General features: G+C 40.4%; 1 protein-coding gene across 8 annotated transcripts in view; it reads right to left on the bottom strand.

Moving 5' to 3' along the window:
• prex1 (phosphatidylinositol-3,4,5-trisphosphate-dependent Rac exchange factor 1) overlaps positions 1 to 24,597 on the bottom strand; it is a 71,569-nt gene extending 46,972 nt beyond the window's left edge. For 4 of the 8 annotated variants that reach the window (XM_067526457.1, XM_067526461.1, XM_067526462.1 and 1 more), the window contains exons 1-6: positions 24,204 to 24,596; positions 7,519 to 7,584; positions 7,191 to 7,313; positions 2,467 to 2,571; positions 663 to 764; positions 139 to 300 (exon numbers count right to left, since the gene is read on the bottom strand). In XM_067526457.1, coding sequence (XP_067382558.1) covers positions 139 to 300; positions 663 to 764; positions 2,467 to 2,571; positions 7,191 to 7,313; positions 7,519 to 7,584; positions 24,204 to 24,347 — 702 coding nt within the window. In that variant the 5' untranslated portion in view covers positions 24,348 to 24,596. Of the gene's footprint in view, positions 1 to 138; positions 301 to 662; positions 765 to 2,466; positions 2,572 to 7,190; positions 7,314 to 7,518; positions 7,585 to 24,203 lie in introns of all 8 variants that reach the window. The other 4 variants (XM_067526458.1, XM_067526463.1, XM_067526459.1 and 1 more) reach the window with 2 other exon arrangements.
• Between the last annotated feature and the right edge of the window lie 1,439 nt (positions 24,598 to 26,036).

The raw sequence follows: 26,036 nt of genomic DNA, 5'->3' as shown, positions 1-26,036 counted from the left end.
GTCTTAAAATAAGGTTGTCTGTTTTCAATATTTGTTATTTTACAGAACTTGCTTTTCCTGAAATAATTCAATTTCTGTTTCTCTAAATGTAAAAGTACCAAGCTTATGTTCAACTCCTTTTTTCTAACTCTCTCTCACCTCCCAGCCTTCAATGTGGGACTGCAACTGTTCAAGAGCCTCCAGTTTCTCCATCTGCCTCTTGGTCTCATTGATGTTGGAGCAGACTGCCTTCATGGCTTGCAGAGCCTCTTCCACTGCTGGATAGTCTGCATGCTTCTTAGGGGTCCTCTTCAGAAGTTCCTATGGTGGGGAAAGTGGAGAGGGGCTGAGTTGTATAACAGAGAAATGTCTACAGAGGCTAACACCTAAAAAACTAAAGTCATTTTAAGAATTGAAGTAGTCTGTGACCTTTAGTGCCAACAACTTCTTCGACATAAGTTGCAAAACTGCCACCTCTGCAGTTGATAACAATAGCAGCTGGCTCAAAATGCCAGCGGATATACCATTGGTAACAATATGTGGTCAAATAATATGAAATGAATCAGCACATCATGCATTTTGATCTGCACAATAATCATGTAACAGTTTCTAGAGTGGCTAACATCTACACAAAACAAAGCTGGTGTTATTGTTTGAGGACAGCACCAGGAATCGTACGGCACCTTCAGAAGCAGAGGGTACTTGCAGATCCTCTGAATGGGACTGAGAAGGTAGCCCTCCAGAGGAATGTCTGTGCTTTTCTTCCCTCCAAGTAGCATGCAGTGCTAAAGAAAAAAAAACAAAAAAACACCAATATTAAACATAAATGATAAATTAAACATAACATAGAGCATTAAATCCAAGAGGCATAAGGAAATTAAAGGTCATAAATAACCAGAAATTATCGATAATTTAACGTTATATGTTTAAAATTTACTAACTAGGTAGATTCAAAATGCTTGCTTATTAAATTTAAAAAACACAATACTGTATTTGATAATGAAAAGGTGCTGTTGGGCTGGGGGGAATCAGTATAGTATATAATCACTTGGCACTTTCTTCAAACTCAAACAAGAAAAGACAGCAGGGATTTTGCAGCATTATAATGGGAAGAAAAAACAAAAATGCAACTTAGGAATTCCCCAAATTCCTTAAGCACTAATCTCAAGTCTATTTTGCTCCCACACCAACATATCTTTCCAAATTTCTAGTTTCGTTTTTCTCTCATCTCAGCTTATATATAATGTGTAGCCTGAAGTCAGAATTCCCTCTGCTCTTCACTATGACCTCCTTTTGCTTGCATTTCACTTCTCTCCTCTCTTCCAATAAAATTAACTTCATTTTGACATACGAAGCTCTGAAGTTTCGTTTATTGTTTGAATCCCCACCCCCCAAAACTTCCAATTAAATTAAAAACTGCTGAAAATAAGGCACTGCTAATACATATTACAGTGCCATTAATAACTATCACAGTGATTTCCAACGGTACATTCAGTCTATATCCTCAGTTTATCTAAGTCAACACATCTCTACTAGACGGATCATGTCCTACATTTTAGTAACTCAATCTTGTTTGTATTTTGATGATGGTTGAGGATGATAAAAAAACAAAAGACAAGTTGTCCTCCTGTATGTGAGATTACACTGAGCAGAACTTGTAACCGCTCTGATAACCAGATGTTGTTTTGGAAGCATTCATGTCCCATAACACCAAACCAATTAATCACTGCAGGAGATGCAAAAACCTGAAGAAAACAGCAGCACTATGATCCCACTGTTTCCAGTATTGTGGGTCAGAATAATGCTATGGAAGCAAACCATCAGGCAGCAACAACCGTGGGGCCTCAGATCTTTCTGCCAATCCCATATAGGCTGCCAACACTCCACAGCTGGCTGGCCCACAATCTGCAGATTAATTTATTGGTTGGGCCCCCATCATAGGTCCTGTCGACATTCTAAGTTCATTGTCCAGGGTGCTAAGGTTTAGTTTTCAAAACACGGAAACAGCTGGCCACGGAAGCACTACAAGAGCGACACACAAGTGACCTTGATGGTTGTTACATCCTGTCCAGGCAGGAAGAAACATCTGACCTTGTTAAGGTTTCTGCCTTTTATTCAAGTGTTAATATGGAAATAGAAGTGATATGATGGAAGGAAAATGGAAGGAGAGGATGTGTAGAGAGAGGAAACACAGGAACAAAGAAATGTAGGGCAAAGGAAGAGGGCAGTAAAGACAAAAAGTGAGAGGTTAATGTGCACAAACACCACTACAAGCCTAACAAAAGAGCATGATTTATAAAACTCATCTGACATGAGATTATAATAAAAAGAGATTGATTAAAACATATTAAAGAGTGGCATCTGAGTCAGAGCAAGAAGAGGAAGGAAGCTTGTAAAAAATACAGGGGAAAGGTGCTTGTGACGACTTGTGGTGTGGAGGAGCTGCGAAAAGGATAAGCAAGACAAGCAAGGGTAAATATGTCTTACCAGCAAGAAGGTTCTGATGTTGGAGATCTTGTTTAGCTCCATTAGAAGTCGCAAAGCCTTCTCATGGTTACTGCAATACTCTCCATATACTGAAAAACTCTCCTTCTGCAAAAAAAAAAAAAAAAAAAAAAAAAAAAAAAAAAAAGACATAAACACAAAAAAAGGCTCAGGGATGTGAATGAGTTAACAAATATAGTTAAGTAACTGTTGGCAACAACGAGGAACAAACTAAGAAAACTAACAATAGAGCAGAAACTGGAAGGAGGCTCCAATGCTACACTACAGATTTTTATATACTACAGCAAGAAAAATGCACTTCCATAGCTGACATTACTATAAGTAGCAGTAATAGCATTTGTGATACCTGGCTATCATGGAGGAATCACTCCAATGTTACACAAAATTACTGGAAAAAACACATGCTTTCATAAAGCTTTTTAAATCAATATGTACTCTTTTTCATCACCATCATTTGACACACTTCTGTTTTTTTTTTTAAAGTCAACGTCATAGTGGTTAAAACATGCCAACACACAACACTCTATACAAAGTGACAGCGACACTGTGCAACAAGAAAAAACATTCCTACCACCTGCACAGAAGCTGTTGTCAAACTGCCAATAAGTTTCCTTTACAAAACGTAACACAACACCTGGGGAAGTAAATATACTGTAGCTTGAAATGAATTATTCATGCAGAACACTATAGTAAAAAAATATATATGACAGATGCAGATGAATTCGCAACCTTAAACTTAATGGTGCTTATTGCGCATCCTTAATTATGCTACCGTAATTGGGATGTGAAACCATGTGCACAATGTGGGCCGAGCTTAAGGTCTAGAAACTAAAACTGTTATCTGAAACAGCCTACTAAGTGAAATCTAAGCCTGCAGGTTCTTTGACATCGCTTTCAATACTTCTGCCTGAAGACTACCAATGCTGTAAAGAAATTATCAATATTCTGTCCTAGAGCCTAATCACACTAAAGAGTTTGGTGGTATATTTAAGTAATTTTAAGTTTTCCACAAAATGACAACATCTTTAAAAAACACAAATGGTTACCAAGCCAGCATCCTGCACAAGTACGGATGCATGTGGTTTTACTCCCTCCCACACACACACACACACACACACACACACACACAAACACACACACACACACTTAACTCAATGCATCACTGTTCAGTGTGTGTCTGTTTTACATGGTAACGCAGCAGTGATGACAGAAAGGCCAAAACAAAGCTTACAGCTCTTTATATAGAACACTTTGTCTCTGCTTTATCCTGTTCTGTTGATCAGAAGCAGATGAAAACCCTTAGCTCCATTCACTTTAATGATCTTTCATAGATGTGTAGCACACGAAACACACAAATGAGTGGCACCGTGTAAACGGTGGTCAGCCTTTACCACATAGGCAGGCAGGAACACAAACACACCCAAAACTGCATTTGGCAGGGGATTCCAGTCCAAAACCCCACTGGGACTAACAGCTGGGTTGGCATATGGCGTAAAACCCCAGTTACTGTCAAATTCAGTTAATACACAACACAGCAAGAGAAAGGGAGCACAGGAGGGTCAAGACTTTTAAATATAAAATGCATGTACATATACCACAAAAGTCTCTGAGTTGAAGGGGAGAGAAGTCCACAAGCGTAATATTCTAGTAATAGTGCAAGTATTTGCCTGAAAACCTACTCCACTACAAGAACTACTGCTTCAAATATGTTTACTCAAGTACAAAATACATGTAAAAAAAACAAAACAAAAACTATGTATTCAAAAAAGTACAGAATTTGATGCTGAATGTGCAAGTTGTATCAAGACTCAGGTGAAAATTCCGGCCAAGAAAAGTAATGTAATCATTTCGAAATATGGGCAACAACACAGCTGGTAAAGCTTAAGCAGAATTTAACCACTTTCTTTCCTGACAGGTGGTGAATCTATAATAAGCAATTATTACATTTCAGTTTAATAATTTAAGTAAATATACTTTACTTTCCACCTCTGATGAGTTCATTTTGTAACCGCCTGAAAACAGCAACATAATCTTTAATAACTGAGGGTTTATGGACATTACACCTGAATAGTCTGATGAGTTCATTTTGTAACTGCCTGAAAACAGCAACATAATCTTTAATAACTGAGGGTTTATGGACATTAAACCTGAATACGGTGGCACTGAACCTTGAAATAACCGCTGCAGCTCTTGAACACCGCGCTTTAGGTGTTTAAGAGCTGCAGTCTTTACATAAAAAAATAGCATACCTATTTGCAGCTACGTTTACAACCAATGCCATGGTGTTGCCTCTGTTTAGGAAGATCAGGCACACGTAGCCAGGAAAAAACTTTTAACCTTTAACCTCCAAAGAGTCAATTCTAAACATCAGGACTAGACTGAAAGACACCAGTTGTACCCAGAATAGCTCTAAGACGTGGGTTTTCTTTTGATAAACATAGGTATTTGAATTCTTCATCACTGGAATGTTATTCCGGAGATAGATCAGAAGGTAGTATCACATGCAGAGAAATCAAATCGAGTCAAAGCATAATGAGTGTAGTTAAGAGAGTGCATAATGAGATGACTGTTGCTTCTTGCATAGTGCTTGTATATACACACTCTCAGAAAAAGAGCAAATATTGATGTCTCTGATTTCTCCTCCTCAACATGAGTCACTTTTTCACCTTTGTCGAGTCTGACTAAGCCAAAGCATAAAATGAGGTTGAATTGAGTACTAAACATCCGTGTGTTTGGTCTGAGTAAATAGACACATTCAAAACTTTTGCCTTTTGTTAAAAATGAAAATACCAGTTTACTGGTTTTAGCTACAAAAAGATTCACCATTATCTTAATTTTTTTAACATCTGCTGAATTCCAAGCCATCTTGGCAACATCTGACTTTGAATAGAAATAAATCTTTTCTTTTCCCTAAATGTGAGTGGCAGCCAGTCTTGTGGAATAATGCAGGAGGTTAATGAAATCCCAGTCATGGTGTTAACCTCTGGTCGAGTTCAAGGGCTATGGCTGAAGGGTACCAGCAAGGCCAGCTCATTGGCTGAGAGATGTCAATAACGAAGGAGACAAGGTTGTAACGGGTTGGAGAAGAAAGTGTAAAGATTTATACATGCATCAAATCTACTTCGTAGGCTGACCTGCACCTCCCACAAATGTACCGTCATGCCGCAGCAACAACCGTGAGTGGTCGTTCTCCCTTAATCAGTTTAGTGGTCGTATGGACCATCTCCTCTGACATCTGCTCTTTTCTGGATTTCAGTCATTTCTGTAAAAGTAATTGCCTTACACAGTAGCATCTGTTAAAAATCTTTTGGTCTTTTTAATGGCATATATGAAATGCCAAACACAATCTGTTTTTTTATTTTAATATAAACTTAGTATATTTGGGTTCGGATTATGTCCCACTGGGTGCCTGATATTGTGATGGATTGCCTGTTTCTTGCATCATTGCATGAATAACTCATTAAAAGTAATATACAGGTTTAATGTACATGAAACCAATGCTGCAGTGATATATTTACTCTTATTTTACTGATTTGACTCATTATCACTCCTGAAACTGAACAGATTTGTTGTCACAAAGATTTCTTACCTATCAATATAGTGAGGCAAACTTGACGGAAAATTAAATTAAGGAGAGAAAAAAAAATACCTTGAGCTCTTTTAATCAATTCTCCACCCTGATAGTTGGCCTGACAGACTGAACGATCATGACAGCTCACATATGTGTGAAGGTGCAATTTGATGGGCTAATTTAAGAAGTCTCTCCAGATGTGATTAAATGTTATTCATGTCACAGGAAGAAAGTGGATAGACTTTTATTGATCTTGTCATTTAACTAAGGAGAAGTGATGTGATTCTGTTTAATCTTATAGGCAAAGACCAAAAGACTTTTCCTCCAGTGTTAGATGTGGGTGAAAAGAGGCAATGTGCAGTTTTTGATAATGTAACAATTATCAAAAACTGTATAACCTCAAAAACAATAACATAGGCTGATACCTTGTTGAAGTGCTTTGAGAGAGAGAAAGAAAGAGAAAGAGAGAGAGAGAGAAAGAGAGAGAGAGAAAGAGAGAGAGAAAAAGAGAAAGACAGAGAGAGAGAAAGAGAGAGAGAAAGAGCTGAGATTGAGTCCAGCAGAAGCATTGTCCCCTCGCTGAGTGTCGCACCATCTCTTCCTCCTCGCACACAGACACTTCTTTGTTTGTTCCCCGGGGCCAAACAAGTTCAAACAGAGGAGAGAGGTGTGGGAAGGGAGGGAGCAGAGCAGAGCAGAGGGAAATCTTTGGATTGAGGGATTGGGGGGGGCAAGGAAATGGCAGAAAGTGACTTGCATAGACAGATGAAGAGAAATTGAGGAAAGAGAGAGTCTTTTGCCTGACAGGATGCACGCCTGTTTGGAAAAAGAGGAAAGGCAGAGGGGCGGAGGTAATCTGTGTGTGTGTGTGTGTGTGGAGGGGAGGGGGTTTAGAGAGAGAGAATGGGGAGTCTTGGAGATGGGAGGTGTATGTGAGAAAAAGAGAATTCAGAGATATTTTCACAGCAGGCTTTGCACGCTTTCCCTGCATCTGTGGTTACGGGTAACTCATGAAAAGAGTTAGTGTGTGTTTTTTTTTTTTTGCATTGATGGGGTATTCAAGTATGCATGTGCTCTCACATGCATGTCTATGTGTGTGATTGTCTGCTGTTTAATGTTCTTGTGCATCACTTACAAACTGAAGAAAGACATTTCCCAGTCCATGGTAAGCCTGGGCTTCAGGCTGTAGACTGGTCTCCACAGCAGACAACACGCCTTTATGCAACTCCAGGATGTCCTCAATATTTGAAAACAGAATCTATAAACAGAAGGATGATGTAAAGGGAAGGGGCATGGAGGAAGGAAGAGATAAAGCAGTAGTGTGGAAGGAAGAGACGCAAAACAACAAGGAAGTGACCAACAGATGGACAGAGATGTGGGAAAAGAAGGAAAATCAGCAAATAAATATTTTATCTGCATAATTTTTAATGTTTAAGTTTTGGCTGCACAAAAGACAATTGTACCTTGACATGTTCAGGTGAGAGACACTGTTGATCATCTGGAGTTTGTCTGATTCTTTCTAAAAAAGCCTGGGGAGAAAAAGAAAAACACAATTTAAAAATAAGAACTGTGCTGTTGATAAGGGCTTGGGCCACACATTTTGGAAAGCACGGTGTGCTTTCAAAATCCTGAGAGCGGCGGATTCAACGGCAAGACAGAGTTTTGAAATCCTGAACCATCTCGTGCACAAAAGAGTGATGTGGAAGTGGAAGTTCAGGTTCCCTCTACTGAACTTTTGTCAGTAAATTCATTCAGCTTTGAGAAAACGTATACTCACATAGGAACAAGTGCATTCAAATTTGCATTTAATCATTTGACACAGACTTTTATCCAAAGCAGCTTAAGTGAGGGGCACACACAAGGACATAATGTCATGCTCAAGGACACATTGACAAATGGTCTGCAGGGGCAGGGGACTGAACTGCTCTGCTTCCTGTGACACAGTCACACAAAACGTCTGTACTCTCCCTTTTTGATTTTGAAATACTCTGTGGATCCAATGGGGAAAATGTTGTTGTGAACAGCCCCCGTTCTTGTCCAAGGACACAGCAGCATGCACCCAAGAGGAGCCAGAGATCGGGTCAAAAGATTTATGTCACACTTGTTTCGCTGTCCCTTAAGGCCTCCAGAGCTTTCAGCTACTTGACAAGACCTGGACAAGACACAGTGTTGTGACTTAAAGCTCTTATTTAGTGGAGGCTAATATACCTGAGTACTCTGCAGTAAGACATCAGTCACAGAAACTGCTTCATAGTTGCACCACTTCACTGAAGATGAACCGTAATACGGTTGTATCAAGTTGAGCTTTGCATGTAATCTAAGTTCACTTTTGTCTCTTTCTGTCTGTGTATTCACGTCTGTAAGCCAGATTTCTGACTCAGGAAAAAGAATTTTAGAGAGAAGGGAAGTGAATCTGCAAAAAGTTTCTTCAGTTTCCTCATTTCACTGTCTATCAAATTGTGTCTGACAGGCTTAACTGGCTTCAGCCTGACTGACGGTCTGCCTCATCTCCAGACACCAATACCGCCTTTAAAAAAAAAGATGGAGGAGAGGAGATATCTTTTCCAAAACCACCAAATAAAACTCAATTCCTGAAGCCTCCTTCATCTGGCTGTCTCCTGCTGTTGTGTCTGCCTGTATATTGGGCGCCTCTAGGCTGAAAACTGATACATTGCTCCATAGATGAAGGGTTTTACAAAAGATAAAAGCTTTCAGTTAAGTGATGAATGTACAATACATTTTACTGGATGTTTGTGCTGTCTTACCTCTTGGCTGATTTTCACAGGCCACTTCAAAGCCACAGTGATCAAAAAAGCAGCACAATGGTCTTTAGAAATATTGCATCATGTTCGGGGGTCAGTGGCTCTAGTGGTTACTAGCCATTTGTGCAGTCTTTTAGGATGTTCATCTCTGAGATTTCTGCCTCCATGCCAATAAAGTGGATCAATTATTTTTATTTTTTTACAGCAATGTCTTAATAGGAACTGTGTCAATGTCCACTGCAAAATAAAAGCATTTTAAAACAAGTCTTATTTAGTGTTAAATTGGTTTTGAACAACTTAGTGCAAAATTAGAAATTGTGTTTCAATTTAAGAATGGGAATGTTGATGGGCCCGGTGTTAAAATATATTAAATTTCAAAATCCACCCCAACAAATACTATTGGAAATAGTTATAATAGAAAATATCATATGAAAATAGCTGACACTGCCTTCTCTAGGTTTTCCAGAGCAGTTCAGTCTGCGCAGCCACATGGCACTAGAGGTAGGAGTAAAAATGATTTATGTAGTTTGGGTGAACAAACCCTTTATAGAAATCGCTTGCATGCTCTACACAGGCCCACATAATTTCAGTCTACTACACGTAAGTCAATTGCATTTAATAAAAGACTGACACTTGTAATCATGCATTTGCTCTAAAAAAAAGGAACCAGCTGAGCAGGCATGTCAGGCAACTATCATGTCATTTCCTCAGAGACCGAACACTTCAGAATGGTTACGTTCAGTTTTTTCTTCTTCACTAGCTTTTGCATAGGTTTTACCAAAATAGAAAGCAAAGGTCGTTAGCAGTGAGCTGCAACATCGCTAATTAAGAGTAGTATTAAAGGGAAGCAGTAGTCACAGTGTTCTTGACTGGTTTTGGGAAGAAGCTGATTGTGCTTGAGGCATACACTAATTAAATCTCCCGTATGGTAATCTGCATCGTGTCCACACTGTAGAAGTCAGTCAAGTGAGAGATTGCTCTCTGGCAGAGAAGACAAGAAAAGGCAGGATACAAGGCTTTTCCTCAGTTGCATTCAGATGAAGGCAAGCAGGATGAGGGCAGGGTGGGAGCCGGAGAAAGCAAAAGGGCCAAAAAGAATGATAACAAAGAAGAGGAAAGGGGTAATGGTGGAATAGATGGTGAGGTATTCGGACTTCAGAATCATTCCTTACTGACATCTTAGAGAGTTACCATCCACGCAGGATTCTACAATGTGCCACACAGATGTGGTGACAGGGGGATCAGCAGGGAGGATGGTGGGAAGGATCAACAAAGAGATCCTTTCAGTACAGTCACTAAGGGTTGTATTGGCTGTCTTCATTGTTCCATCACAAAGCACACAGGTTTATTTGGAGAGAAAATTGGAAGCTTTGTCAGTCCACCATCATGACTGAGGCACTTGTTTCAGCGGAGCCAGAGTGCACGACAGAGCAGAGCATGAACTGAGAGTGCACACCTACTGTAGCATGTGATCAGAATCAATAACTAGAAATAACCCCAAAAACAAGGTATTACAGTTATAATTGGAGGATGCTAATATCTGATGGACAGCTGCTCACTGAGCTTGGAAAGCTGAGCATCATGTCTGGGCAAACTGCAGAGTGGACTGACTTTCAAATCTAGTGTTTTCTTGAGAATTTGACAGTAATGAGCATCAATCAAGATAACACCCTGCCAAGAGGACAGACAGGTCTCCAGCACGGTCTTTGTTTGCACTTTCTCCACAGCCTAAATCTAGATTTACAAACTCATAGTCATGGACAATGAATACAATGCAAATCAGGTTTTCCACTCTGGGTTGGATAACAGGAAAAAGGCAGATGTGATTGCACCCTCAGATAAACCCAAGCATATTACAAGCCATGCATCATTTGCATGTAAAGGACAATACCTCAGAGCACCCCCGCCCCCACCCACCCACCCACACCCACACAATAAGATATGAGATGAATACTGAAGGAGACATCCTTTCCACAGTACAGTACAGAGCTAATCATGTTGTTATTGGAAAAACAGAAAAACAGTTGGGACAACGCTAACTCTACTCACTGGACACAGTGGTCGAGCTCATTACTTCTTAATCAACATGCTGAGAGGAAGCAGGATGTGGCTGACAGTCCTTGTTTTCTTTCATATCTCCATCTCAGGTAACCTCACTGCCCGTTGGGTGTATAATTAAATGTGAAAAGGATCAAACATTTATCCAATAGTATTAACATAACTAATGGATAAACAAAATTGTCTATGTTGGTTAATATAAATAAGCTTGATCATCTGTTCTTGACTGAAATCGGATTCTACATTTTGATTCGATGAACTAAGCGATGATTGCATTTTGAAAATTGTAGAATGAAATTGTAGCATTCCCTTCCCAGGTTTCCCTAAGCAGCTCACTGAGGTGCCTAGTGGCTCTCCAAAGGCTAAAAATAGTGATGGCATCAATCAATGTGTTAATAATAGCTAGTCAGCTGGGACACAGATTCATTTTTTGATATTCTTCAACTGATAATAATGGGCCACAGTGGCTGCACAAAAGGGGCTCAGCTGCTGCACAGAACACAACAGAGATATTGCACGTGATGGTCTCTTGCCACAGGGCTGATGTGCTGTAAGGGGAAACTGCTTATGATGCAATCCCACAGGAGACTAGTACGGAACCATCAAGCTTCTTGACAGACCACAAAGTAGCTGGCAAGTACAATACTAATGCAGAATAATACCACTGATATTTCAATATGGTAAAGACAAGAGACTCTAACATCAACCACAAAGGAAATAGCCAAAAGTCATTCTAAAAACATCTAACTTGCTTTCGAAGGCACTGAAAACAGACGCTTATCGGAATAAGAAATAAGTTATAAATAGACATAAAGAGTTAGTTTATCAATGATTTATCAATTACAGAAGTTATATTATGTCAAAAACATTATACTTATGATCATTATGCTTAATAATAATTTACTGGAGGTGGCTGAATGGCAAATAGTATTACATTTAATGGCCTATATCTGTTGATTACACCATAAGGGATATACACCATTAATAGTAAGCAGGATAAATCCTACCCAATTCCTGTCATTGGTTAATAACATGTCATTGTTTGGTATTCTTGCGTGTACCTTAAGTATTTAATCAGACAGGTTTACACAGGGGAAAAAGTGAGTTGTACAAGATGCAGTACTAAATCATGTGAGTTTTCAGAAAACAAATGTCTGTGCTTTATTAAAAGCACTTGGCTCTTGGCTTTATCTTTTCAGTTAGTACTTTTACAACCCCACACCCCTTCATATAAGCTAATTTAGAAACTGGAAGAAGGGTGTTTTCATGCTTGAAACATTGTTTTTTTGGGTTTTTATTACCCACAACGCTGGAGTAAGATTACTGTAAGTTTACTGAAGTGTGAAACGTCCGTCTTGTTACTTCCATAATGCAAATAATGGATAGAATAGAGAACAGAGTGTTCATGTGGTGAAAGTCTGCACGCTTATGAGCTCATTTACAGGTGCTGCTGCATTATGACATCATTATGACATATGCCAGGGCATATGCCAGGACATTCCTAAGATGTGTTAATATAAAATGTGTTTATATAAATCATTTGTTTAAGGCACCTGACATAAGCAGTGTTCAGTTTTGCCATGGATGCATGAGGCAAAATTTAGTCACTGTTTCAAAAAAGTCTCAAGTTAATAGGCCATTACTGTCCCTCCCTAATAACTAAAGAAACTAGCCAGGGTTTGAACTCAAAGTGTGAAAGTGACACTTTGCTTAAAACTGTAAGCGTGCCAATTTTGGACTAGGCACATGAGCGACTGAAGTAAGGTTGGCGTATCCCACCGAGTGACTCTCTGTTCACTTCATTGCAGCAATTTATGTGCAAGAGAAAATGATGACAAGGTAAAAAAAAACAAAAAAAAACCCCAAGCTGCAACAGAAGAGGCATGTTCATGTTTCTTTGACATGCAAAGAAGAAGTGAAAACAATGCAATCACACCGAATTAAAGCCTTAACGTTTTAAAAACCGGAATCACTGACAAAATTTCTATTTCTTTCTAAGCAGATATATAGTAGTTCAACTCAGCAGGGAAGGCAAACAAACAGTCCACCCAAAGAAGCAGTGCCTGCTTGCACAAAAGCAGATGTCATTTCTGGACAGTAACTGTGGCTTTAGTAAATAGAAGGTATGTTTGACTGGACACTAACTCAACTGTGTTTTAAGTCAAGTCTGACAGTTTTATACTCACATGCAAACAGAGAAAAAGAAAAACAAGAAAACAAGTAAACACATAGTACTTTATGGTGATGCTGGTGGAGATAAGATTGTGCAGCTCAGGTCCTGTATCTGCTAGTGGCACTTGACATTTTGCCTGATTACATTTTTCATCTGTCTACAATGTGTGATGATTCTGGAGAAAATAACTGATTTCGAAAATAACCAAAATCAAAAGGAAACATGTCGGTTTTAGTGTCGTGGAGTCTTGTCTCAATCACAACAGTTGACTTGGTTGCGTTTGTAATTAATCTAAATAGACTATGTGAATAGGCAGGAAAGGTCATTTTATATTGATAAAAAACGCATCCCTTTATGTGTATATCTGCAAACATCAGCTTGCTGCTTTAAGGAGTCCATATTGTGATTAAACTGGTGATTTACATCCCTAGTCTATATGCTATAGATTGAAAGGTTATTGCACAATTAGCTACTACGATTCATAGTACTCATAGGGTCAAAACACATCACAGCATGTCTGACTAAAATTCTATCATCACCTGCCACCCCAGACGGTGTGATCACTGAACACTAATGACTGGTCCTTGGCCATATGACGGATCAGGCATCATCTCACATGACAAGCAGCCAATGGGTCAGATGTGGGTGGGTGAGTGGGCGTGTTGCTAAATGTTGAGGTTTATCAGACCGAAGAGGGGCTAGACAGTAAGGTGTGAAGATACAGATTGACCATATGCTGGTGTGGGCTCAGCGTTCGCTCCACTGGACAGTGAGTAAAAAGGCCTGCTGCCTCCACGTCTGCCTCGTCTGCTTCTGTACCTGCAGCAAAGCCAACCACGTAACCTGATCCAACACTGTGCTCTCTTTGCTGTGGTTTTTAATTATCTGGTACGGAGGTCACAAAAATGCAAAACACTATTGTGAAGAGCAATGAGTTCATCTATATGTTCACAACAGGATTACAGTCATAATCATTTATCACCATTTTTGTCCTAACATTATTAAATTGGTTAAAATCAACATGGTAAGAGAGAAACAAGTAAATGGCCAATTCGATCCTTTTTGCAACCCAGGAGTGAGACATACAGCCAGGGTTGAAGCTGCTTTAGGTGCCGTCACACAGTTGGAAGGGGATCCGGCCTCGAGAGTCCCTGAAAGTCAGGAGCACAACATCCTTCATGGATGTTTATTATCAGCAAAGGTTATTCATTTAGAAAGGGATTAATGGGAAAATTAATGTCTGAAAACATGATCGCATGGCAGCTTGACTGTCAGTTCAGAAGCTGTGGTGATGTGGCACTGGTTTCTCTCTTTGTCATACTGAAAGCTGCATTTAATATCATGTGCTGAAATACAAATTAGGCCCTTTTATGGAGACATTTGTTTGTTTATTAGTGGGCCAATCAGATCACATTCTATGCTTGCTTTAATGGCTTTAACATATGAAACTTTATTTCACCCTATTAAAACTAAGGATGGGGAGCAAACTAGGCCGCTTTGTGTTTGCCTGTGGTATCATCAGCATTCAGCAATAATTCTCAGCCAGGTCATTCAATTCAGATATCTCACAAGAGACCCTCGTATGTCAAGAATAAGCTGTAACATTTGTCAGGGGTTTTCCAGCAGGTCCTGAGAGCTCCTTTTCAATTTGCTTCGGTTCCCACACCTACTGAAACAATCCTCAAACAGAAACGCAGATCCACTGGTCCAGGACTTTTCTATGCAGGTTCTCAGGTCACCAGTCTCAAACTCCCTACCCCTCCTCATTGAAGAGAAAACAACAACAAGCTAAAAAACAATGCCTCCATTAAGGGTCTGTCTTTTTGGCGAGAGGACCAGGGTGGCCAGCCACAAAGAGGGACAGGGCAGTTTTGCGGAGGGAATGGGGCCATTCTGGGGTCGACATGGCATGAAATTGAATAAATAAATGAAGAAATCCCCTCTTTGTAGCCTGAGTGCAGCAGAGCCAGAGAATTGCCCGTGGCGATGCCACAATAAGAGACCCCAGCCTTAGCAGACTTCTTTCTCTCTGAAGCCGTAATTCACATCTCTCCCAAACCATCCAAAACCTCCCTCAGCTCCCCCTTCGTCCACCAACCAGTCCCTTGCTGTCTTCCAAGTGAAACCCCTTTTTGGCAGAGCCAATCACCAAAACACAAAGTCTCCTTTGAGTCCATTCCAGTTTTTTTTGCTCCCCCTCATTCACTTCCGCTTTAAAGGACTTCAAACTTCTTGGCTCTTTGAGTTGCTCACATGGGCGGAAACTAAACTCTACAGGGGATGAGGCAGTGTCTCGACCACTGAAGACTGACAGATGGCACTGGACCAGGGACTTCCTTTTTAGGATTGCCTACTCATCAAACCCACATCAGCTCCACTGCATTAATAAATGGATGACGCACATGATAACTATGTGAAATACAAATTAACATGAATTTAAAAAAAAAACTCAAAGCCTGGACCTGGATTAGCAAACATTTACAGTCCATTACAATTCGGCTTCCAAAAGATATCACTACTGCAAGAGCTGTAACTTCTCGGAAGGCCTTATTTTTTTGCATTTAAACAAACAGGCATTTTCACCGTCTCATTTAATTAGTTAGTGGCTGCATGTTTTTAATGTGCTATAAATATCCTCTATGATATCTACACTTCTTCAGTTTGTTAACCAGCTTCTTTTACACAGCTACACACTCACTCTGTCACTAATTATAGGAACAAAACACAGAGCACACAGCACTCATTTGGAGTTGCTCATCTGCTTCAAACTGTAAATCTGTTAAAATGGTCCAACTTTATCTCTGCTCGGCATGTTTATTTACTTCTCTGCTAAAGGATCAACCAAATTCACATCAATCCACATAACTGTGTGAGCCCTTTTTCTAGGTGGCAGTTCCTGTTGAAGGGTGACATGCGATGATCTGGAGATAACATAATGTACCAGATTGCAGAAGCCATCTGCACAATTGGACATGTGGTTTATTTTTTATATTTTGCAGACAGACACTGAGATCACGCAGACTAGATCAGAGCACGGTGTGTGAGGTGTTAAGTGAGCCATCAGACACCTGAGAAGCTTCCAACACAGCTGATAATTTCAACTAAACTTGTAATATTCCATAATACCTGTACACGTGTGTGTTTCAGAACACACACATGGCTTTTCTTTTATATACATAACAAAACAGAGCAAAATCTAAAATTAAACATGCCACACCTGGCATTCAGTTGGCAGACATAAACAGGCAGAGAAAATAGTGGTAACGTGGCAAAGAAACAAGTCCCACACTACACAGTAATGGTCATTTGGCGATGCCGAGGGTTCTGGTTCCTGATGAACACCCACTGGACCTGACTAAAACTGTATTTACCAACCTTACAGAGTACAGTGCTAAATGAACAGAGAAGCAGCAGCTGGTTAAAGTCCTTTGTTGTCTGAAAAAAACTGATGCAATTGACCTAGATTCAGTTCTCATTTTGGCAAAAAGGCAACTAACACTCGTCTCCACACCTAAAATTAATGCTTGCAGGATAATGTTCATTCACAAAGTCCCCCCCTCCCTCCAGTAGAGAGATAACAGAGTGTGGATTTTGGGACTGAATTACTGTACATGTAATCGTGTGATGAAAACCTACAACAGTCCGGGCGCCTGGGCACAGACAGGGAAATGGTTCCTCACCCTTTCTTTTGCGTCTTTGAGTCTGTTGTGATAATTATACATTTGTTTTTAAACTTTTGGGTCTGCCGTTTAGACTTTTTGCCTTTTATTGTCTATTTTCCAACATTTAGGGTCTGTTTCTGTTGATCAAAAATTTGTTGTTTGAGTTGTCATTCATCAATTTAAGTCATTTCGCATGTGGCTTCTGTGCCTTTATTTGTCATTTCTTATTTTTAAATGAGGTGTTTCACACAAGAAATATGACCAATAGGTACAAAGTCTCTGGCTCATATGGTCCCCCCTGACCTCTCAGCCCCCCGGGGTCTGAACCTGGTAGGGCTGTTTAATAAATCTTCCATGGTCCTTGTGTAATTCTCATTAAAACAATGGTTTGATTCAATGTCAAGATTTTTTTCCACCCTGTTACACATCCATTGTGTAAAGTATCATATAAAAACACAGCTGTAGGCAAAATCCCTCCCAAATTGCCTGTGGTAATTCTTCATCTCAAAATGTACTACAGTTTCCTAAAAGGTTTCCTGTCAGCATGTGAGAACACAATTATGACAGTAACAGCGCAAGCATGTACTATGACTCAAGCCTTTAATCGTGCCATGTTAGTTGGCAAAAATGTCATCACGTTGCATAAGTGCCAAAGTAAAAGCACTTTGGCAATGAAGTCCAGGAATTTGCCAACAGCTGCCACGAACAGTTACAGCACAGTCAACAGGCTGAATAGTGGGGTTTAGTAACATAAATAGACAAGAAGCTCCACTAATTGGAAAAATGAATGTGTTTACTTTAGGTTTATGTTTAACAAAGTGACAATAATACAACATAAGCCTTCCTTATTTTCAACGCTGTAAATGCTCTCTGTTCCTTGTTGTGGCAGCTAGAAAAGATTATCCAGCAAAGCTTCACCCACCACTTTTTCTGTCACTGATTCAGTCGGTCACAAAGTTTGCTCTGTTGGCGTTCTTACTCAGAACAAGGTTAATTTTTCAGTTTTGTCACTACAAATAGTGATGGTCTTTTAAAAGAAGTGGGAATTCTAGGTTGACATTAAAGAGCGGACCTGAGCCCGCTGATCAAAGTAATGGACTAAAGAAACAAGAATGAGCTGTATGTGGAGGATGAGTCAAAGCACAGACACACCCCTAGGTGGATAGAGGGTGATGTGTGTTTGACACAACTTTGTCCTGTTGCATCATGTGAACATAGTGCAGGCCAGGCATATCCTCTGACCTGCCCTGAATGACTCCAACAGTGCTGTGATGTAACCCAATCAAACATCTTTGCCATATTCGCCACACACCCAGAAACTTCGAGCTAAGATTTTCTTTGGCACTTCAGATTTTTCTATCAGGGAAATGACCTCCGAACCCCAAGAGAAGCCACACATCTGGTTGTAGTTGGGAATGCAAACAAACACTGTAAGCCTGCTGCCACTTAACCAAATAGGAAGCTCCCAAGGAAGAGTCTATGGCAAATCACTCTGCAGACATCCATTCATCATACTCATTCAACCTTCATGAGTGCACTTAAAACCATGCTGCACAGTTACTACACCCAGTACATCCTGAGGAAATATGTGTCCCAACTCTGTCTGGGTCATGATCTCTGAAGGGACACTGGAGATCTCACGTTGCTGCGCATTTGCAATTTTAGGCCAGTCACCCACTGTATCATATATCAGCCTGTTGAAAAACACTTCATGGAGTTTTTCATTACCAGTTACACCATCTCTTATTGGAAGTGCATCTCTTGGGCTGCGTTCTTGATATTGCCTGGCTCAGCCATGACAAAGCAAATCGGCTGATATAATACTTGACTAATTCACAACCTTCTTACCACTCATGAAAAGATATACTTTTACTGCCTAAACACCACCAGGGAACTAAAAGCAATTTAAGTCATCAACAAATTTTTTATCCAAAGGGAAATGAATTTCACAAAACGTAAAAAGACATCAATCCATACAGATTATGTAAAATGACTTGATCATATGCTAATTCTTAGCTCCAAGAATCTACAAACATCTCTTGTGAAGGGAGGGAGGGAGGGGAAGGGTGTTTGATGCCTCCGGGTGTTAAAATGGTTTAGACTTGTTAAACTTGAATTCTTAAAATTCCTGCTGCAGTCATATGCCTCACAGAAATGGCTTAATGGGGTACATCACTGCAAAAAGCACTAGTTTAAGTTGAAAATTTGGCATTTACCCCATTTATGTAACACACTGCATTTGAATCAGTTAGTCTGGCATAGTAGCTGGACTGCAAGATATCAATTGTCCAGAGCGAGATGGGTGCACAGTTGGAACTTGAATAATGAACATGATGTGTGAACCAAAGGCAGCTCTGTGATTTATGCATTGACCCAGTGTTAAGGTAGCACTGTACGTCTTAGTATGCAAACATGAAAGTCCTGCATGAAAGATTAGGCGGGGAGGTCACATTCTTTTTAAATCTACATCTAAAGCTCCTTCTCTTGCGCTTCTGTTTTAAAACCAGCATTGTGTCCCTCTACTGTATAAATAAACTGTACTTTCCAATTTACAACTGAATAATACCTTCTGCATTTGAAGGGTTGATTAATCTGGGAGCTAGAAGCTACAAGATGAAACTCTGTGTCCCATCTCTTGAAATAGTCCCATCAATTCTTATGAGAGTTTAAAGCTAATTAATAATAAAAACCTCACAAAAACCCCAACAGTCTCTTACAGTAACTGTTGGGGTTAGTGGGGGGCAGTACCTGCTGCTGGGACTCCATGGGCTGTTTCCACTCTTTCACTCAGGCTATATTTGTGATGTGTTTGAATGACTTCAGCAAGGCTGAGGTTGCAGTGAGCTGTAACCACCAGCATTGTGGCCAAGAGTTAGAATCTGAAGCTATTTATATACCCCCCTAGCCCAGAGAAACTTGATGCCGGTCTTTCCCACCGACTGGGGAGGGCTACAGGGATGGTGCAGAAAATTAAAAAAAAAAAAGCAAAAGAAAGGAAAGGAAAGAGGAATACGCAAGCATGAGTTCAGAGAGGAAGCTCAAGCTTCCTGCAGGCACTGCTTGGATAATGCATGTGTGTCTGTGAGCATGTATGCTTCTCATCCTGTTTGCTTAGCATCTCCTGTCAACTACAGGTGGACATGTAGAAAAGACAACATCAGCGAAAAGGGATAAAGAGGTGTGAAAGACTGCAGCTACATAGCATTCCTTCAGTCACACACACAATAACACAATGTCAGTTATCCACAAAAGCACACATCAGTACTAGCTGTGTAATCTTACTTGTGTGTGGGCCAAAGTAGGGGTCACACCAGGGGGCAGGATTTCCAGATGTTTCCCATCATCCTATAGCACTGATGAGACCTTCCTGGTCACCTGTGTCTCATCTTAGAATCAATAAAGAGGCTCAAAAGCGGACAAACTTAATGGCCACATGACCCCACTGTTGCCGTTACTGGACAGGATTCACTGACAAATGAAGGATGTGGTTAAAAAAAAAAAAAAAAAAAAATATCCTTCTTTAAACATGACAAACCCCCATTTTTATGGTTATAAAGGAAACTCCCATAGTCTAGTGGGCATGACACCACTGACCGTAGTGCTGTCATAGACATTTTGGTGGATCATGGCAGGGAAAATCCAGTTGCCTAGATTAAATCAACAAAGCAATGCCCTGAATAAAATCCCCACTAATCTATGAATTACCAATTTAGACAAAAAGCAGGGAACTTAATTCAAAGATTCAACATTCAAACAACTATTGATCCCATAGGGAAATTGTGTAATGCAACCAAAGCTTGAAAAGAGCAATTATCACTACAAGCGTGGAAATGAGAAGGAATTTCTCGAAGAAGCAATTCTGAGACTGCCAATGATAATCCCCCTTTTCACACCCCCAACCCCCTTTCTCACCTCTTCTCCTGCCACCATTCCTCCATGCTATACTCCAGCACATCAGATGAGCTCCGTGGCGCTGGTTAATCGCCAGAGGATGAGTGACACGGAAAATGGTTGAGATGCCAAAGCTGGATAACCATCGCTTTGGTGTGTCAATGCAATCATTGTGATTGATAAGTGATGCTGTGCGTAGGCTAAAGACGGAGGAGGTTGTGGAAGGGCAAAAAGGGAGGTGGAAAACAAATCAGTGATAAGGCAATGGAGAGTGATGTGGGCAGTCAAAAGCAAGATGCTATTGAATTAGGTGGGGTTCAGTCTCTACAAGCAGAAACATGAGGGAAAAACCCTAATGAGATTGAGTGACTTCACATAAAGAAGCCGAGTGGCTTCATATAAGAAACATCATATTGACAAGAGTTTGACCTGAGGATGTATTTAGGACTTCAATATCTGCATGACATTACATCAACATACAGTTTCCCCCAATTCTGACAACAGAATACAGTGACGTGATGTTTCATTTTCAATTTGTGGTGTCGTTTCCACATAAACAGCACTCTGCACTAATGCATCTCAGGATGCGGCATCAATGGACTAGAAAGCATGGAAACCTCAAACCCTATCATAGGTGCAGTTCACTTTTTCTTGACTGGGGAAAGCACCTGGTGCTGTCTAAACTCCTACATTATCTCTATTCCTGTCGCCATGTGCATGCATACATCACATGAGAGGTCTATAGGCATTCTGGGAAATGTAGGAGCTATCTAACAACACGAGGCAGGTTGAGGAAAAGTGAAAATCATTCACTGGTTGGTTCAAAGAGAAAAGGAGCCTTTTCTCTAACCACGTCATTCAGCGATGGGGAGTCCCTCATGCTCTGGAACTATGTCTCCCTAACCCAGCCAGAACCTCTTTGTATCTTTACTGAAACCATATGTTCTGAGCTCTCACAGCTACTTTCCTTATCAGCACCATGGGGATCTGCACGGTGACAAAGCCTTGACTCCTACTGAGGAAAGGGAAGGGAGGGGGGCATGCTCAGCTGGATCCAGGATCGAGCATATTGGAAAGATGTCCAGAAGTTAGGGACTGGTATTTCTTTGCTCTTTTTTGTTTTGAATCTCCATGTCCGAATTAAGTGATCTTTGCTACTGACTGATGGATAACACAAATATACACAATATATACGTACATTAGTACACAGCAGCAAACCTTGTTCTCACTAGTGGTCTACCAATAGGGGTTTTTATTGACTGATGCCAATCTTTAGGGAGGGATGGAGGCCGATGATGATTTGTTTTTGTTTTTTTATTTCTCTTTACTTCCGATAACATGCAACTTAAAAATAACAAATAACAGAAAAAGATTGAAAACCTAAACGAACAATTCATGAATATAGATTTTTTTTATTATTTCAAATTAAAAATAGCCTTGAGGAAACTCACTGAATTCAGAACCAGCTTAGAACAAAAAAAAGGCTTTGAAGAGCAGCAACAACAAAATCTGATAAAACTACTTTACTGTAATTTTAACATTTCAAATAAACACGTTCAGATCGTACACATTGCTGAAACTAATCCACTCTAATAAATCTATTTTTGAAAGTTACAATGCTCAGTTTTTGCTGAAACATATGTGTGATCACTAGGGAGGCTGTAGTGTTTGACGCTGTTGTGTTGTGTTGTACTACCAGGAGTTTTACACAGCTGTATCAATGAAGCTGGGTTTCTAGGACTAAATTAGACTTAGTTTTAGCTGTCTGTGTCTCTCATAAACTGACAACTTAGAGAAAATACACTAATTCCTGCAACATAGAGTTCATACAGTTTTCATGTACCTATATTTAAAGAGGATTAGTCATAGAGCAATCATATCCCTCCACTCCAGCCTATAGAAACACTTAAAAGGACAATGCAAAAATGTATAATAATAATCCACCTGTCAGAACATGTATTTTTTCAGAGCTCTAAAAAACATAATTCACAGCGTGTGGGTGAATTGGCTTTACAGCACGCAGTTTAAATCAAAAGATGCCAAGGGATGTGGTGATGGGGAGTAGCACAGCGGAGGGCACAGGCCCTGACAGATTTCAGATGTCCACAGGAAGAAGCTCCCAGACTTCTCTGACAAATCACAGAGGCTTTGTCTTTATCACTGTGCCAGAACTGGGTTTTGGTGGTGGGGGGGGGGGGGGGGGGGCAGGTCAAAGCATGTCCCTCTGGTGCCACGTTTAACAGAAAAAGGAAGCAGCATCACAGGGGTTGGTCCAAAATGTTAAAGGATGCTTTTAAAAACAAATAAATAAATACATACAAGCTCAATAAATTAAAGCAGAGCTTGGTCAGACATAAGTGATGAGACATAGTATCTTAGTGACACTAAGCCACCCTGAACATGCAGATGAACAGAACTATTTCAAGGACTTTGAGGAAGTTTCTAAACATGTGACAACACAAGAGAAAGAGGGAACCGTGATGGTTTTTGACAAATGCTTTGCCAGATGTTGAAACTGGAAAATGTACAGAGTCATAAGACAAGAGCAAAGGCGATTATTTAAAAATAAGAACAATCAAACTTTGCCTTTTCATGTCAGCCAGGGGGGTGGCAGAGCAAGAAAGAAAATAGCAGCTCAAAGGGAAGTGTTTTGTAGCTGACCCTGACCTTTGTAGTTGAGGGGCTAAGAAAAAAAAGGGACTTTCCTACAGCAAGCAGTGAAGCGCAGTCATACAGCCACATTATCACTGTCACATTAAATGCAGCCCCGTTGGAGTCACAGTCACAAAGACTTATTGTCAGCCTGCAGACATCACCTGCACTGTTCATGCACCATAGGATAATGAAGCGAGGAGGATTGGAGAGAAAGGAGAAGTGACAAATTCAACTGGCTCATGCAGGTGGGAGACACCTCTACTGTGAAATTACAAGGACATTCATCTGAGGCAGCCGATGTTCTTATCTGTGTCTGGGGAGGTAAAAAGGGAGGAGGCGTGGTGGCGTTTAGGACTCATGAATATCTATTTATTTGCAGAGCGAGCGTGAGCACTCTTTAAAGCACAAGACAGAGGTGTGAATGGTGGCCCCCAGCACGAATGCCCCAAAAAACCCACGCATTCAGCTACTGTGGGAACTTTATTTGAATTGTTCTATCTCTAAAAAATTCAGCAGGCTGGCTGCTTTTCTAATCCTTTCTGAAGGGTGTCATCACCAGCTGTAACTACTGCGTGCGCTCTGTAGCCTGTTTATATACAGGTTTGGAAGGAAATTACAAAGTTAGGAATTCACGCCAAACCCAATACAATTTACAGCGGATTTGTCTACAGACGCAGGCCGTAAGCTACAGCGGAGTTAAATACCAAGTTTTTTTTTTCTTGCCACGTGTGTCATTTAATGCATCGTAAAAAAGGCCGAATTAAAAAGTGCAGCATGTTGTTTTATTGAACGTGACAAACCGTCTAATCTAACGTACGACACTGTGCATTTCGGGCCAAACCCTTAAAGGCTAATATTTGTCACTGGAGTTTGGCGTGAGGTGCTGCCCGTGTAGCAGAGGGCAAAGCGTGGGCACACGCAACGTGAAGAGATCATGACAAACTTACCGACTGAAGGAAAAGCAACGTCCGAACATAATCCCTCTCGGTGTTCAGTATTTCATTTAAAACACAAAGCCTGAGGCGCTGCTGTCGGTCCGAGTCCTTAGAGGCGAGGATACCGTTCTCCAGATGCCCGTCGTCCTCTTCCATGATGGCAATCAACCCTCTGTGAGGTCGCTCTTAACAGAATTGCTCTTCTTACTTCCCCCAAAATATCCACACTTTTTCGGAGTTGTTGCTTCAGTCCATATTGCAGCAGCAACTTTTTCAAAAATCTCCACGAGTATCGATACGGAGCGCGGCGGCGGCAGCAGCAGCACCACCATTAACGCCACACTGGAAATAAAGTTCATCCAAAGTAGCAGAGGACGCGCGCGCGCAGAGGCAACAACCAGCTGAGCGCGCTCAGAGGCAAAAACCAGCTGAGCATGAGACGGGGGAGAGGAGGAGGAGGAGAAAGAGGAGGGGAAGATGGGGGGGGGGGGGGGGGGGGGGGAGCAGGGGACCAGGGGACCCTGTACCAATACACACACACTACTGCTCTGAGCACAAAAACAAACACACAAACACAGCTGTAACTAAATATTATCAGGCCCAGTGTGTTACAGTAGCATATTACAGATCAGTAGCCTACTAGAAGGTCAACTCATAACTAGGAGACACACAGGAGTGGAAACAAAGTAGCCTAATTACTAAAATGACCACGGCTGTACTGAAATACTTCTTATTACATGGGGAAACACAGTATATGTACACAGAAATTACAGCAGACAACAAAAAGCCACAATGTCACCACACACTGTAGTGTCCCACAGGTGTTACTTCTGTCTTTGCTGGCTTTTTTGTTTTCCACGATGAAAAGAAAAACCCTGAAGTGGAGACACACGGCTGAGTTCAATGTAAACATTTTGTTATAGTATTAGTACTATAACCTACATTTAAATTAACATCCATGCCCAGAACTTTGCTCTGGAGTAATGAAATTAATCTAATGAGAGACTATGAGAAATACACATGTATTGGAGGTAACTGAGCTGCATTTCCTATGTTTTTGAAAATTTCCTTCTTAGTGAAATGCATTCTAGCAACCTAATAAAACTGTCAGTTTAACATATCTGCCATTATTTTTTAACGCATTTTGATCATGGGTAACACCATGTATTAATATAAAATATCCCAATTACCATATAGTGCGTAAATTTGCTAAATATTTAGACCCCTAATCTGTCACCAGTGACCCACAAACTAGTAAATTTAAGACAAACGCGCCCCCTGCTGGATACATGCAACTTTCAGCTCTTCTACAGGCACGTGTGGTCTGTTAAAAGTCAGTTAAAAGGTGTAGATGCCACTTTCCTTTTTAATGTGACAGCGCTGACATGACTTGTATCTATAATAATCTCCTTTACCACCGAGTCACAGTTGGTCGTTTTCTCAAAAAAAGGTTGCACACCAGGATGCATCAATAAAAAGCTTAAACCTACAGAGCAGATCAAATGCAAATAATACTTCCAGTTAGTGTATTAAATAGAGCTTCAGGCTCATTGACTGTTACAGGTTTTGCCCCAGAGGTTTTTGTCATATTATCAAGTAATATCCTCCTTATTTCATAATTATTACCATTTAAGCAGCATGCTGCTTTCAAGTGTCTGTTTAACCATAAAACATGTTTGAATACATCAAACTGGAATAACTGACATCTAAAGCTAAAGCCTAAGCTGCTTCTTGACAAAGAAAAAAGTCGTTTTAGTTAATTTTTAAAAAGCAAAAGTGGAAGTTCAATTTATTCCTTATAAAAATCCCAGGGACTATTAAGTCAAATATTTGGAATGGGAGAAA

This window comes from Channa argus, chromosome 13, assembly GCF_033026475.1.
Source record: "Channa argus isolate prfri chromosome 13, Channa argus male v1.0, whole genome shotgun sequence".
Taxonomy (NCBI): Eukaryota; Metazoa; Chordata; class Actinopteri; order Anabantiformes; family Channidae; genus Channa; species Channa argus.
This window is presented reverse-complemented; position numbering and strand designations above follow the sequence as displayed.